Source organism: Periophthalmus magnuspinnatus, chromosome 14 (genome assembly GCF_009829125.3).
Source record: "Periophthalmus magnuspinnatus isolate fPerMag1 chromosome 14, fPerMag1.2.pri, whole genome shotgun sequence".
In the NCBI taxonomy this organism is placed as follows: Eukaryota; Metazoa; Chordata; class Actinopteri; order Gobiiformes; family Gobiidae; genus Periophthalmus; species Periophthalmus magnuspinnatus.
Window position 1 is genome coordinate 16,573,967 of NC_047139.1, and position 16,452 is coordinate 16,590,418.

General features: G+C 41.4%; 2 protein-coding genes across 4 annotated transcripts in view; both read left to right on the forward strand.

The window, feature by feature from the left end:
* Positions 1-16,452, forward strand: part of tmem248 (transmembrane protein 248) — a 286,123-nt gene that overhangs the window by 19,839 nt on the left and 249,832 nt on the right. The window lies entirely within an intron of this gene.
* On the forward strand, positions 1,798-16,340 carry rad51d (RAD51 paralog D). Of its 3 annotated transcripts, none has more exons than XM_055226432.1 (11): positions 1,798-1,859; positions 2,652-2,800; positions 3,022-3,083; positions 3,872-3,990; positions 5,209-5,290; positions 6,575-6,709; positions 8,689-8,784; positions 8,980-9,070; positions 13,639-13,709; positions 14,555-14,719; positions 15,762-16,340. In XM_055226432.1, exons 2-11 carry the CDS (start codon positions 2,719-2,721, stop codon positions 15,843-15,845), a joined length of 987 nt encoding a protein of 328 aa, XP_055082407.1. In that variant the 5' UTR covers positions 1,798-1,859; positions 2,652-2,718; the 3' UTR covers positions 15,846-16,340. The 3 variants fall into 3 exon arrangements, with proteins under 3 accessions (XP_055082407.1, XP_055082408.1, XP_033834654.1); XM_055226433.1 differs by having other exon boundaries at positions 1,810-1,859; positions 14,578-14,719; positions 15,762-16,207; XM_033978763.2 differs by having other exon boundaries at positions 1,831-1,859; positions 2,670-2,800; positions 15,762-16,207.

The window sequence follows — 16,452 nt, forward strand, 5'->3', positions numbered from 1 at the left end:
ACAAACGAGTGACTAACAACTAAATGAGATACACATGGAATGACATAGTGACCACAAAGGCCAGCAGCCCCAAAACAGGTGGTCTGAATCTCCTTAAATAGGGGAGGCAGTTGCAGGTGAGCCACAGGATTGGCCAGGTGGGAAAACAGCCCTCCAGTCACCAGCAAAGGCTCATACAGCCAGGATTTCATGGGGAGAAGGGGACAGATTCAAACACGCACAAAAAACTTAACAGACACATACTAACAAATGAAGGAACTTAAGGCCTAGGGCCGTAATATGAACCACTAGAGGGCGATTCTGCACAATCTGAGCTGTCTTGTCAATAGTTTTGGTCACGGCTGCCAAATATCTTGCACATCCAGAGTGGGCTTGCTCGTGGCTGTCTAGTTTACATGAGTAATGTTTCGAAACACTTCTCCCTCCTGATCGTGTATGGTATAGCACAGATTGTACAAAGGCTTGCTTTTCAACAGCGTCCAGGTGGAATGGAATAGTATGATCTGGTGCACATAGAGCACATGCAGAACAGATAGCTTGATTTGTCTTTGTGAATGCTTCTTAAGCTTTTGTGTTCCATTTCAGTCCTGCTGTTGGATTGTCCATTCCAAATGGCTTGATGAGGTCAAATGGCTTGATGAATGGAGCCGTCAGCTGAATATAGCTGGGTACTTATTCTCTTGAATAGTTGCAGAGTCCCAAAAACCTGAGCATTTGTTGAGCCATAGGTTTTGATGTTGTCAAGATTGTGTCTTTATTGCTGTCTGCCACCCCTTGGATTCCCTTTGATATCCCAGGACGTGAACTGTTCTTCTTGCTACTTGAACCTTTTGGTGCTTTAGCTTGTATCCTTTGGTGGACAGATGAGTCAGGAGCTTGACAGTGGCTTGTAGCACAACTTGAGATGTTAGACCAGCGTTGAGGATGTAAACCGCATACTGGATTAGAGTGCATTCTGGATTTAGAGTGAGATCAGTCAAGTCTTGTGTCAAGAAATGATTGAAATATCCTGGAGAATGTTTCCATCTTTGCATAGGTGTATTGTTTTCCATTGAAGGTAAATGCAAAGCATTTTGGAAGGAAAACAGAACGTTTTGTACCTTTGTAAGAAAGCAAGCAATGCATTATATTTGTATATTATTCACAATATAAATCAGTATAAAAATACAGAAAGATATCATTCTGGGTTTGCGAGACAAGGGGTGGGCCGTCATTGTTGAGCCCCATGGAGTACTGGATTGAGACGTCACACCTCTTAGAATTTTAAAATGCTAATAAATACTACCTTTAGTGTTTGTTCAAACTTTCCTGTGCTGGACTCTACTTAGTTTCATTTGAAAAGCACCCAAAAAGTGTGAAGATACTGTTCTGTTCACTTATATGCTAAGTTTATGAAGCTGGTCTAAAAGAGCTTTTCTGGCTCTGGAAAGGTGTTGAATAATAAAATCTGTAAGGTGAACCCAAAATGGGGTTATATTGGTTTAAGTCAATAAAAAATCCTCACGCCCTACATGCACAGCGAAACTGACAGATGTATTTCCTCTGTCACTACTGGGCCATTACCCAAACATGGCAGATTTCCATGGTAACGGCCGTTTTTTGACGTTCCTTCCCGAGCTCTATTGTTATATTGTAAATAAATAAATAATCTCATTTCATCACATGAAACATCAGATATATTTTTACGAAATTATCCTAGTTTTTAGAACGCATTACTCTCCAAACTATATTTCCCAACATTCCACGCGCGAGACAACAGGAAGAGAATGTTTAGGGTTTTTTTGGGTTTTTTTTTTTACAGGAAGTGAATGTCAGCGTCGCAGATTCACGTTTTGAAAACATGGCGCGATCAGCCTCTGGTAAAGTAACAAACAAACTATACTGTAACTAATACTTTTATGCATCTCTCTGTTTATGCAGTGTCTTATCTGTAAATTCGACATGCTTAGTGACCACATACCAGCATTACCAATCGCTGAAATGTAGCTAGCACTAGGCTAGTACTCGACTAGGACTAGAAACGTTCTTCTCTCACTGGACATTTGGGTTAATGTTTTTGATGCGTACATACATTTTACCGAAAGTTCCACTTCTTTTGTGCGAGTGCAGTTGATATAAGCATCTCATAATGATCAGAGAAATGTAAAGAAATTGCGGACAAATAGCTGGTTTTCAAGTGACATCTTAACATTCTATAGGATTTAAATTTTAATGGAGTGTAGAGACATTTCTAGTCATTAATTAATCAGCTCAGATTTTTAAGCAGAGTTGTAAAGCCAATCCTGTCAGTAAAAATACGTAAAGTAAAAAAATTGACAATTTTTTTGCTTTACGAAGTCTGAAGTTATTCATTATGTTTAGGAAAAATAATATTTGAAGAAAGCATTTTTTTATGTAAATGTCTGTAAATGAAAGTATTTATTTGTGTGGCAGGGTTTGACAGAATGTGTGCCAAATGTGCCGGCAGAATTGACCAAATTTTACCCACAATTGATATTAAAATGCATAATTAATATACATGATGTCACAAAAAATTCATGCACCAAAGTACTGTGATATTTAGATGAATACATTTTTTTCCAACACACAATATGATAACCCTGGCGTCTTTAACCTTTTCTTTTACCTTTACCGTGGTTGTGTTGATTTAGCTTTGTCACCGACTGCAGTATTGTCCAGCTGCCCCAGGATGTCCTAGCCTCCTGAGTCCAAGAGAGAATGGTGGTCCTGAGAGCCCACATGTGTCCAGGCCTGGAGCTGCAGTTAGTGCGAGACCTGCGTGAGGCTGACATCTCCACAGGTCAGCCTTCTGAGAGCAGGGATGGGTTATCAGTTACCATATCGTTCCAATATTGGGCACTGATATTTTTCTTCACCGTTGAAATCTGTGTTCCCATGTGTTGTTCAGTTTACTATAATTTAACATCAATTTTCTGGTTCTAACTATGTATTTTAAAAGCATTTAAGAATTCTATGGGGATTTGACTTTGGTTCATTCTTGTAAATGTCTGTTGTTTTCAGTGGAGGAGCTGGTGTCAGCTGATCTGGAAGCTTTGGCTCAGAAATGCTCTGTCTCTTACAAGGTAGCAAGCTTTTTGCGCATTTTTTTTTCTTACTTTGAACAGTTTACATTTCCTTCAGTCTGACCATAGACTGTATACACAAAAGTGGACTGAGGGAGTGTGAAGGCACCCATAGTGTTTGGTTGTAGCCAAATGGTGCCCATCGAAGCTAGCAGCTATAGTGGCTAATCTGCAACAAAGTTCCATATGGAAATCTGAGTGTGCAACCAAAAACCCAATTAGGAACGCTTAGTAACGAGGCACAACAGCCGTCAATCAAACCTTTTGCCTCAAAAGGTTGTGCAACAAAGTATTAAGTTAAGGGTACCAGTAGGAGGCTGGTGAAGTGAGTGAATTATGCCACTTTTCTGGTGGAGGCGTGCCACCTGATTGTCTTCATGAAGATGCTATTGCTTTGCCTGGAATGTTCCATCCACACTATGGGGTTATCTTCATGAGGAGTCTAGCTGGTGACAGGTCAGATCTGTGGAGAGGCAACCTCATTTTAGGAAAGTAACTGAACTCTACCAATGAGAAGAGTAACTGTTCCTGCTACTTTAAATGAGTATTCTGAATATGTTTTTTGTTTTTAGTCACTTCACTTGCAGGCGTAATGTGTATTTGTGTGTGTATCTGTGCCAGGTGCTGTGTATAATATGTATCTCTGTGTGTGTGCAGATGCGGTGTGTGATGTGTATTTGTGTGTGTGTGTGTGTGTGTGTGAAGGCGCTGTTTGTAATGTGTATTTGTGCAGACACTGTGTGTAATATGTATTTGAGTGTGTGTGTAATGCGTATTTGTGTGTGAAGGCGCTGTTGGCTATCCGAAGAGTGCTGCTGGCTCAGCACACTGCCTTCCCCGTGTCTGGAGCAGATCTGTATGAGGACCTCCTCAGCTCCACCGCCATCCTGTCTACAGGACACCCCCGGTACTGCACCTGCTACACACACTCAGCTCCACCGCCGTACTGTCTACAGGACAACCCTGGCACTGCTGCTACTGATGACGTATCAACTCAAAGCTAACAAAGAAAGAAGTTCTTTTAGCAATAAAGAAGCTGATATTTTAAGTATGTGTCCTTGATTTAACGCACCGTAAATATGAAAGGAAACAGAAGCTTTACACACAAAAAAATACCTTTACACACAGCTCCCTCTTCTGGGACGGGAGGTGACTGCACCTGGAGCTGCTCCTGCTCTGGACAAACAGCTGACCAACCTGCAGTCACCACAACAGCCCGGGAAGTTCCACCTCCGGGTGGGAAAAGTGGAGCGACTGTTAACAGTCTAGTTCTCCACATCTGAGCAGGCTGAAGCCTGTTTGAATGTCTGCTAGCCTCCTCATTGATGTCTCCTCACTGATTTCACCTTTCCTTGTCCCCTCACTGTTGTCTACTCTCCTTGTCTCCTCACTGATATCTCTTTTCTTTGCTTGTCTCCTCACTGATGCCTCCTTGTCTCCTCATTGATGTTTCCTCACTGATGTCTCCTTCTTTCCTTGTCTGCTCACCAATATCTCCTTTCCTTGTCTCCTTATTGATGTCTCACTGGCTCCTGATTGATGTTGCCTTCTCTCCTCACTGATATGTCCTTGACCGTGTCTCAATTCGCCACAATGCCCTTAAATGCTCCGTTTGAGATGTGTGTTGACGGGCACTTGCGTAACTTCCGATGCAACAAGTGCTGTCCAATTTCAATGCACTCAATGAATGCGTCCGACAAATGTGCCCTGCGTTTCCAGTGTTTCCACGGAGATTGGCCGTAACCGAAGCATGGGAGTGGGTGTGTGGGTGTTTTGTTAAAGTTATGAAGTGGCTACAATTGGGGAAAAAAATTGCCTATAACCTTATATTTGCCTATTGATATCCAAAGGGAAAGGTTAATTCCTTACTACATTCAATCTAAACAGAAATAAACGGCTGCGACGACTACACCTTGACTCCTCTATTCTATTAAATAATAAAGAATTAATAATAACGCACGTACCTTATGTAATGTAAGCACAAAGACAGCGATGGGAGTACGGTCCGTGGTGTAGGCCTGTTCCATTTTGGCAAGATGATGGCTACACTGAGGAGTACCCATTTTCAGCTGGGTACTTTGAACGATGCATTTGGCGAATTTAGACACCACCCTTGTGTCCTCAGGTTAGATGAGCTGTTGGACTCTGGTCTTTACACTGGGGAGCTGACTGAGCTGTCAGGAGGACCAGGCACGGGCAAAACCCAGGTCACTCACATTCTGTTATAGTCATAAACACAAGTCTGTTTGTTCCAGCTCTTTGTATCATGGTGATAATCCAGAGGCACTCCTCTGTGAAGTTAATTCATCCTTCAGTAAACTCATTCTGATAATTTCAGTCAACAAATGACCTTCACTGTGCTGCCAACCACCTTGCACTACCACAAGCAGTTGTGCCCACGTGTTAGAGTAATCCTTTATCATTAGTCTCTCTACATCTCCAAATCTTAAAATGCTCTGTTCCACTTTGTAATGTCATGTAGTGGTAGGTTTCAAGTTAACAGCTCCTTTTTATTCAGTAAAGATTGGCTGAAATTATCCAGTGAGTCTAGTGAAGGTCTATGGAATTTAAAAACACAGTGGAGCACTTCCTGTTTTACCACATGACATCACAAGGTGGAACAAAGTGTTTTGAGTTTGAGAGAACTAAATATGCAGGGTTGATGTGTTACATGTGTGAATGAAAAAAAAGCAACTCCAGGTCTGTTTATTATGAGGAAACAACATTTTAACCTAGATCAGGAAATTGTGTAATATAAACCCTTTATTATTGTTGCATAAATCTTTTATTTCTAGTGATAAAGGTGTAGTTTAAGACGCCTGAGAATGCACAATATAGCACCTTTAATGTGGCTGTTGACGTAAGTAGTGTTGACATGGTATTAAAATACAAAAACTGATACCAAGCAAAAGGCTTGATACTTGATTTCATCCACAATGATAATAAAAAAACAACAAATTGGCAAGGCAAAATAATGATGCTTTTTGGGTATTTAGTATTAAATGATAAAATATGTAGATCATTTTGATTTGATCATATTGATACTAAACAGCTTAATAATGGATCTGGTCCATACACTTCCTGTTCAAAACTGCAGAGCTGATAGGCCCCACCTCCCTATAGCTCATTTCACTGTAGCAAGCAGCAGATTTTTATTGACATGTTTTTTATGGTTGATAAATGTCTAGGTGATATTTTTCAACCCAATCAAAATAAAACATTGTTAATGATGAATGAAAGCACTTTTGATATGGTTGAAGGCTAATATGATTAATATGTCCCCTTTAATATTTATTTGCTTTACATAGTTTTGATAAATTACTACTTATTTGGTTGGTTTGGTTTTGCTCAGTATCTGTACATTTTAAAATGAGTATATTTCTGTCAGTTTCAGTATTGATTAGATTCTGTGTATAAATGTGTGTATAAATAAGTATCTGTGACTTTTGTATTTGTGAAATCTTTTTGAGTCATAGTCCTCTGTGCCGTAGGTGTGCTTCGGGGTGGCGGTGCACATAGCCCTACATCTGAAACAGGGTGTCATCTTCATTGACACCACTGGAGGCATCACAGCCACCAGACTGCATCAGATGCTCCAGACTGAGAGCAGCAGCCTGGAGGAGCAGGTACTCGCCCACTTTTACAAACATATTTTATCTGAAGACAGGCTCCTAAGGCCTTGGTTTTATGTAGTGCTTCACATTCCATTATGATGGTAGTCACTGCTGCTCTGGGGCAGACTGCCAGAAATGTGGTTGCTAACCTGCAGCCTACTAACTTCAGAGGGAGCAGGAAGAGAACCGGGTCCTCCAAAAACAGCTCTACACCCTGAAATCTGCCCTTGCCCAGGAGAGGCATCTGCAAAAGCTCAAACCAAAGCACAGGAGCTGGAGAGGAACCTGAGTAGAGAGCAATGTCCAAGCTCTCAAAGGACACCTGGACACACAAAAGTTCAGATCACAGGACATGCTTCAGAAACTGACTGCCTATGACAAACTCAAGGAGCAGAACAAGGACAATCAAGAGAAAATCAAGCTGACTGCTGCCATACAGAGCAGTGAGGAGATGAAAAAGTCTGTCCTCCTCAGGTGTAGATATCTGGAGGCTTCACTGCAAGATTGTCAACATCAACTGCAACAGGGGATGGTCAGAAAAGAGGAACTAGAGAATAGCTTGAAAAATAGCCAACGTCCAAGCTCTCAAAGAAAACTTGTCCAACAAGGAGATGATCTTTCAGGCAGTGGTGGAGAGATGTTCCATGGCCTACAGTGCCCAGATGGAAGTCAACAAAAAACATCAGGAGGGGGCCAAGAAACTGAGCACAGTTTTACAGAGCAGAGAGGAGGAGAGAACATCGCTGCTCCTCAGATGTGGGGATCTGGAGTCTTGACTAAAAGAGTCTGAAGATCAGGTACAACAGGTGAAGGTCCGAGTGGAGGAGCTGCAAGCTGAACTGGAGAAGGAAAAACACCAAGAAGAGGAGGTGGCGGTGGTTCAAGTTTCGGACCTAAACCACTCCGAGGACCCAACGAGAACCCAACGAGAACCCAACGAGGACCCAACGAGGACTCAACTAGGACAGTTCAGAACTGAAGAAGCCACTTGGAATCTCTTCCCTCCACACCCTTTATCCAGTTGACAAAGTTGAATTTTGGTTTGTACTTGTTTACATTAGTAATCACACGGGTCTTGCATTTTAAATAAAGGCAAAAAAATAAAAGCTTGAGTGTTGAACAATGTTTGATGTTTTGTGTTCATATTAGAAGAACAGCTATGGTCTTTACTCTAATATGGGCAAGGGCGTAAGTGACACCAAAGTTCAAGGCCCATTGGAGAACACCCTTTTAGACCTTTTTATATATGTATTTTTACATGAGAGAAAATGATTGATGGTATTTTGATGTATGAGAACCATGAGGAAGCAACTGTCAGTCTGATTTTTAACCATGGTTGCCGGGGCTAACAGTTCAAATTGAGCCTTTTTTCGCTCTTGTGATTAAAAAGTTTGAACAGAACCTTTTAACTATTTCAAACCAAAGCTTGATTAGCAAAATATTGTAAAATTACAATATATACAGTTATTAAATATGATTTTATGTGGTACAGTGAGAGCATACACAATCATTTACATGATTTGGTTCATAATTTGTAGATTTTCCTGTGTATGTAAGAGCTTGCGTTCATGTTCTATAATTTGATGAGGGAGGAAGGGGTCTCTGGGACATTCATTGTTTTTGAAAGAAATGGCTATCTAACGTATCCAGATATGTTGAACTTTATCATTATTTGTTTGGGATTAGCTCCACAAACTTGTCATATTAATCATATGGCTTAAAGTCCTTTCATCTGACAACAGTCACCTCTTTTGGGTTGAATAATGACACCACTTTCTGAAGCAGCTTTCATAAAAAAATATTTCAGTTTTGTTTTTCCTAACACTGACAAAGAGAAGGCATTGCACTTTGAGCCAGTTTTTGATTCATGTGGATGGACCCAGTTGTTAGAGATATTCACCATAAAACAGTTCAAACATCTGTATTTTAAACCTAACATCCCATGGATACTTTCTAGAACCTGATTACATCCACATTTCATGTGCTTCCAGATTGCAGCTCTGCAGAGGATCCATGTGTTTCAGCTGTTTGATGTGTTCTCATTACTGGACTGTCTGTGCAGCCTGCGCCGCAGTGGCCTGCAGCCCGTGAGTGTGGGGGAAGGGGCTGCTAGGGTACTCATTGTGTGGTTCTGAACATGGCATGGGCTTTTACTAAAATACCCCATTTTCCAAGATAAGATATGGTCCCCCAAAGGGCCGCGTGTGGCCCCTTGGCCGCAGTTTGCCCATGTCTAGTCTATACACTGCCTCATAATATGTGTCCTGTCCTGATTGGTGCAGGTGGCAGTTGGCGGGGCTTGTGTGCGGGCCGTCATCATCGACTCTGTGTCGGCAGTCATCTCTCCTCTGCTGGGCACCAGGCACACAGAAGGTAGGTGTAAACACAGGCTGTATAAAGAAGTGGACCAAATTAAGCTCATCCAGGCTTGCTGTAATAGGAGCAAATTTGCAGCTGAGTTCCATATTTTGAATTCTGACTTTTAATGTGTTAGAGCAGGGGTGTCAAACTCAGTCACAGTTTTTAATTTTGGCCCTCTGTGAATTTAAATTGCAGGCCAAACTAAATATTTATTAAAATTTTCAACAACATCTGCAGATCTGCAGGTTTTTCAGAAGGGGTGGATTAAATTTGAGTAAGGCTACAGGTACCAAATGCTAATGAGTGTCAACAGAAGTGGTGGGGGCTGGCGCCAACACATTTGCAAAGCATTCTGGGATTCGTAGTATTAGAGGTGCATGCACTATACTGGCATACATCCTCTTTAAGGTTTCACCTTATTTTGCAGTGTAGGATGGAAAACATATTGGTCACAATTGTGACCAGTAGGATAGAATGTTGTATCACAGTACAGGGCTGTATATATATAGGAGCACACATAATTCTTTACATATAATAAATGTGTTATAGCTGTCTCAACTTTTTGAATTGGGTTTATATCCACCCTCACATTCATGATATGTTAGATGAAGGTGATGGCTCCATCAAGGCCTTCAACTAAATAATTGTCCTTAATGATTGGTCTGATATAGACTGTGAGGGGGAGATGTCCAGCAGGTTGTTCCATGCACTATACTGACCTGACGGAGTCAGGTGAGGACATTGATAAAGTTCGCCACTAGTCCCACCCCTTCCCATTTATTGAAAACCTAAGTTCACTTAGCTGCTATAGGGACATCTCTGAAGAACACCCAAGGTCTTTACCTGCTATTGGGACAAGCCTGATGCACATCCAAAGTCCTGTAGAACCTAGACACAAGTCTGAAGAATATCCAGGGTCCTCTAGCTGCTATAGAAACAAGTCTGAGGAACATCCAAGGTTCTCTAGCAACTATGGAAACAAGTTAATAATAATAATAAATGTACTGTATGAATTGCAATATCTGTAGAACTGAAAGCAATACTTTAATGTTAAATTGTCATTAAAAATTAAAAATGTCTACTGTCTCAGTGACTAAAGTCAAAGTAGAATATTTTAAAATAAATTTACCAAAAATCTCTTATGGCACCTTTTAATTGACAACACAAGGCATTATCCCACTGGTCACAATTGTGACCAACCATAAAGCTCATTTACTTTAGGACATTTTTGATAAAAATGTCCAGTATGGGGTCATATTGCCGGCTGTAAGTCAGACCTGTTCCCAGGCATGTTGGACTCCGCCCTCTGTCACCGGTTCTTTTCATTGTATTTATGGACAGAAATTCTAGGCACAGCTGGGGGCTGGAAGGGTTCCGGTTTGCAAACCACAGGATCTCATCTCTGCTGTTTGCAGATGATGTTGTCCTGATGGCTTCATTGAGCCAGGACTTGCAGCAGGCACTAGGGCAGTTTGCAGCTGAGTGTGAAGCGACTGGGATGAGAATGAGCTCCTCCAAATCCGAGGCCGTGGTTCTTGAACGGAAAAAGGTGGCTTGTCCTCTTCGGGGGGGGATGAGTCCTTGCCTCAAGTGGAGGAGTTCAAGTATCTGTTCACAAGTCAGGGAAGGATGAAGCATAAAATTGACAGGTGGATCAGTGCAGCTTCCACAGTGATGCAGTTACTGTGGTAAAGAAGGAGCTGAGTTGAAAGGCAAAGCTCTCAATTTACAGTCAATCTCCATTCCTACCTTCACCTATGGTTATGAGCTTTGGGTAATGACCAAAAGGACAAGATCGCAGATACAAGCGGCTGAAATGGGATTCCTCCGCAGGGTGGCTGGGCGCACCCTTAGATAGAGTGAGGAGCTTGGTCACATGAGAGGAGCTCAGAGTAGAGCCACTGCTCCTACAAGTTGAGAGGAGCCAGCTGAGGTGGCTTGGGCATCTGTTCTGGACACCTCCCTAGAGAGGTGTTCCGGGCATGTCCCATCGGGAGGAGGCCCCGGGGAAGACCCAGGACACGCTCAAGGGACTATATCTCTCGGCTGGCCTGGGAACGCCTTGGTGTCCCATCGGAGCAGCTGGAGGACATGTCTGGGGTAAGGGACGTCTGGGAGTCCTGCTTGGACTGCTGCCCCCACAACCTGATCCTGGATAAGCGGAAGAAAATGGATGAATAGATAATGGCTAAATTTCTTTCTCTGTATTCAAGTGTTAGAGCAGTGGTTCTTAACCTGGGTTCGATCGAACCCTAGGGGTTCGGTGAGTCAGTCCCAGGGGTTCGGCGGAGGTCAAGACACCCACCCGACTCATATGATTCGCGGACTGCGAGCGTCTCCAGACGCTGGCCGTGTCCTAATTCGACAAATGCACCTTTGCTGTGCCTATCGAACACTGCCCACTCCAAGCTGAGCGCGCGCGCAATTGCGCACTGCTGACACGGTCTCTTTTTCAATGTGAGTCAGTGAGTGTGACCGGGGACGAGCTGCTCCAGCCAATTATGTGATTCACATACGTATTGTGCATCTTATCAACGTCATTGCCAGACGTCCTCATGTCCCGCTCCCAGAGTTTTAGCCGATGTGGAGTGAAGACTCGCTAATGATTCTAAGTGCTGTTTAACCCCTTAACGTTCCGACGGCCCGCCCTCGGGCAAAGATCCGCGCGTAAAATTACGCGCGCGTAATTGCGTAACTTTACGCACTGTTTTGCAGCAGTTTTGCGTTTTAAACATGACGAAACGGACAAAACAAAGGAAGTACGCGACCGAGGACACTGTGGATGTTTGTACAAGTTAAACAAGAGGCATCTCGAACCCGGAGTGGTTCATGGAACCGAGTGAAGATCTCATGGTGGACTGAGGAGTAGAGGACCTGATGTGCTGATGGACTGGATGCTGTTCCTGGATGCGTGGTTTATTCTGCTATTGACTTAATTGTGGGTCAAATGTGTATTATGTGTAATCATTAGCGTTAGCTAATGCCAATCTGCACCCCCGACCACCACCAATCATTCACGCACACACCAAAGTGTGCGTGAATGATTGGTGAATAATAATAATAATAATAATAATAATGCCTTACACTTGTAATGCACTTTACAGGCTTGTCAAAGCCTCTCAAAGCGCTACAGTATAGTCATTATTCATTCATTTCCACACTTGGTGATGGTAAGCCACTATTGTAGCCACAGCTGCCCTGGGGAGACTGACGGAAGCGAGGCTGCCAATCTGCGCCATCGGCCCCTCCGACCACCACCTATCATTCACACACACCACTTTCATACTAGGCAATGTGGGTGAAGTGTCTTGCCTAAGGACAAAATGACAGAAGTTGGTCTGAGCGGGACTCGATCCTCCAACCTCTGTCACAGAATGACAGTCACATTGTCATATGTGCAGTGTATAATTAGTTTCCAGTGTGTGTTTGTTCACTGTTTGCAGTGTGTGGTTTGTAAATATATATTTATTTTGACCCATACCAGTTGTTTTGAATATATTTTATTTACAAATACACATTATATATATTGTGTTTTGATATGATATGTAAATGTACAGTAATAGAGCAGCTGGGTGTGCAGATACAGATTCCTCTCTGTGTATTGGTCATTGAATACTGTCACTTTGAACGGCATAAAAACGAAAAGGAACAGACTTTGCTGTGAAAATGACATGAGAGTGGCCAAGGTGAAGCCGTGCATTTCTGAACTGGTCTCTCAAAGGCAACAGCAGAAGTCACACTGATTTGCAGTAAATATTCATTATTATTCTAGCCTGATGGAAATTAGATGATGGGTGTGTATTAAAATGTTAAAAATAATAAATAGCATAAATACAATAAGTTAATTATTGGAATACATAATACAATAGAAAATTAAAATTATTTCAGTGTGGTAGTATTAAAAAAGGTCATGTGTTTGTGAAAAGGTATGTATGTAATTTGTTGTGAGTTTATACATTGTATTGGTTTTATTCTTTGAACACAGTGATGTTAATGCACGGTTTATTTTGTGCACCAGTAAAACATACATATGTCTTGAATTTGAAAAAATATATATTTTATTTTTCAATAAAGAAGGGTTCGGTGAATGTGCATATGGAACCGGTGGGGTTCAGTACCTCCAACAAGGTTAAGAACCACTGTGTTAGAGGGAGCCCCTTTTAGAACTTTCTACTGCTTGACAGATTTAATGCTATGATAAATAGTCATGATTAGAGGAACATCAAAATCTGTTACGTATTTTAAAGAGAAACTAAACACTAAATCCACTTTTTTTTGCTACTAAACTGTGTATATGTAATCTACAATTTGCTTTACAACTTGCTTTCCCTCTTAGTCCTCTAGACCCCCACTCCTCCTCCTCACTGTCCCCTTTAGTCCACCAGACTCATCCAGACTAAAATTAATCAGTCTCTCCTTCAGTTCTCAAGGTACGGCCCAGTTTAGCAGAGTTTAGCTGTTTGGCCCCACTGTAAATTAGGCCTAATTCAGCGAGTAAGCGAGTCCAGCAGAGACAGGACAGGGCATAGTGTAAGTCCTGTCCCAAATTGTCCAAAGCTGTTGTATGTGTGTGTGCGCAGGCATGTCCCTGATGATGCAGGTGGCTGCTCTTCTAAAGGCCCTTGTCAAAGACTTCAGCGTGGCGGCTCTGGTGAGAACTACACTCCTCTGTCTGCACGCATCAGTCCATCTCTAACAAATCCATCTTTTTTTTTTTTTTCCTTTTTGTATTTAGGACCGTTCCCATAGCAATTAACAATTACAAAATATTGATACAAACTGTGCTAATCATCATAAAAACTATCACCATCCGATTGCTTAATGACCAAAATTTGTTACAGGTTATATCCGACAATAATCTGTAATTCAACATGTTAGACATTTTTTTAATGTTTACATTTCTTTAGCCTTTGGCTTACCATTACTTATTAATTCAGCTGGAACTCTCTGATGTCAGAAGTCATAGCATGTAAGTGGGAAATATCCCTATTACCTCAAACACAGAACATTTTGTTTTTAAGGAGACAAGTTGTGCAAAATCATTATTAGAATGGTGTTCCTTTGACAGAGTTGTGTTTTGATTAATTCATGCTGGTTTAAGTAATATTGTATTGTTCGGCATTTGAGGCTTGAGTGCTCAGAAAATATGTTTTTACTCAACCCCTATCCCGCTCACACATCTGTACTGAATAACAATTATTTGAAAACTGTTGACTTTGGGTCTTATGCCTAGGGTTTAAAATGTGGCCATTTTTCAAAGAATACTGTTTTAAATCAAAATGGCTGTTTACAACTAATAAAATCTAAAATAATGATTTACATATGTGATAATTCACATAAATACCAGAAAAGAGCATAATTTGTCTACTTTTAGATACCAGTTGTTGCCAGTAGAATGTTCTGAAATGCAGTGTAAACCTTTTGCAGTACTTGACACTCTGTACAGGACTGAATAGATATAGAGTGAGAGCAGTTATGATATTGTCCTTTGTACAGGTGACTAACCATGTGACCCGCAGTGTGGGTGGGGCTGTGCGCCCTGCTCTGGGGGTGTCCTGGAGCCACCTTCCCCGCACACGGCTGCTGCTGGAGGGGCCAGACCGGAGCACACACAGCTTCAGCTCCTTAAGGTCTGCAACGCTCATCAAGTCCTCCAGACAGGTACTCTGTGTGTGCCCAATGTGACACTTTAGCGAACAGGAAGGTAGACAGTCACTGGTCAATAACAGGAAACAAGGAAATGGAGAAGTATCCTAGATCGCCTCCTGTCCTTAGACTCTCCTTCTGCAGGAGCAACTCCAACAAACCCAAAAAAGAAACCTAGAGGAGAACCACAGTGAAGGAGAGATCCACTCTCATGGACTGGACCAGGGCTGACACCTATGCATCATTGTTATAATCTGTACATTTTTAAATGGCCATATTCATCTAAACGACTTAAGAAACAAGTTTGCTGACTTCCGCATTAGAAAACTGAGGTGCCCAATGGGAGCTGACGTCACCATGCATGTCATCGTGAAAGAGTTAGCACATCCAATGGACAGCTGCAGATCACACTAGTCAGAAGATGATTTTTTTCTCATTTGTACCTAAATGGCTATGCAACGCTGCCAAACCTTACATGTATCACAGATTAAGAAAATTAAATTGGTAAACAGAGTACGAAGAAGTGGTCGTATACCGGGGAGGTTGAAAATGGTGTCTTGAAAATAAGCGATTAAAGATTGCTTAAACATACCTGAATCACTCCAAATACAACTTCAAGAGGGTAAATGGTGAAAAATAGCCATAACATGGCAAAAAAAACTTTAAAAGCTGATTTTGCAGAATAGGTCTGCTTTATGAGACTTCTAACATTAGACAAAATGCTACTTTATAATTTTTTGAGAGCCACTGTCATATACCATAGTCATATGGCAGAAAAAACGTAACAGTAATATGTCTTCTTTGATAGCTTGTATGTACTCAGTTACCTTGTACAACTTATGAGTAGAATGATGAATAGAAGCAATTCAGGAGGTATTTTACTTTATTAACTGTTACCTTTTTATTGTTCTGAAAATACTATATTAGCCAAAATTAGGAAAATGTGTACATTAAGTTGATCTGGACAGACAGGGAAGAGTATCTTAATAACTGCAGCTCTGCAGGACTTGTTTAGTGAACATCAGGAGCTCCTCTGACCTGTCCTCTGTGCTTTCAGCCCTGTCACATGAGAGTGGAGTTTGACCTGAGCTGGTGGAGCCGCTCTAAAGAAGTCCCTTCAGCCAAAAGAAAACACTCATAATGAATAACTGCACCCAGAAACTGCTGGATAAGTGAACCCAGAGATCCAATAACCAGATCCTTGACCAAGTCTGCCATATGTGGTATATGGACTTTTTCAGAACATCATCAGTTATTCTGTGTTATAAGTTTATTACATACTTTGTTACAGTTATAGTTGTCAAAAGTATCGAAAATCAGACACAAATCAATAATAAAACTATCAAAATTAGATGTTCATTTGAGTAGGTATAGCTACTAAAAAGGTCCCACTCACAGGACAGAAATGAACCTTTCCTGAATAGCTTTAGAATGATCTTGAACTGTATCAGAACAAGTGTAAGACACCTAGACGAGTATATACCCATGGATCACTATGGAACCTACCTGGACAACTGAGGGATTAGAGATATAAGACTACAACGTCATATAAAAGAAAGTACTAAGTAATTTATGTTGAAAATCACATTCTCTTGTCTAAATAAAGTTTTTTGTTGTGATATTGGAAATGGTATTGAATATCAAGTCTGTTTCTTTGTATTGAAATCAAGTTTGAAATTTTAGTATCATGACAACACTAGTTGCAGTCCAAATCTGAATCTGCAACTAAGGCTGCAGTTTTGGAAAAC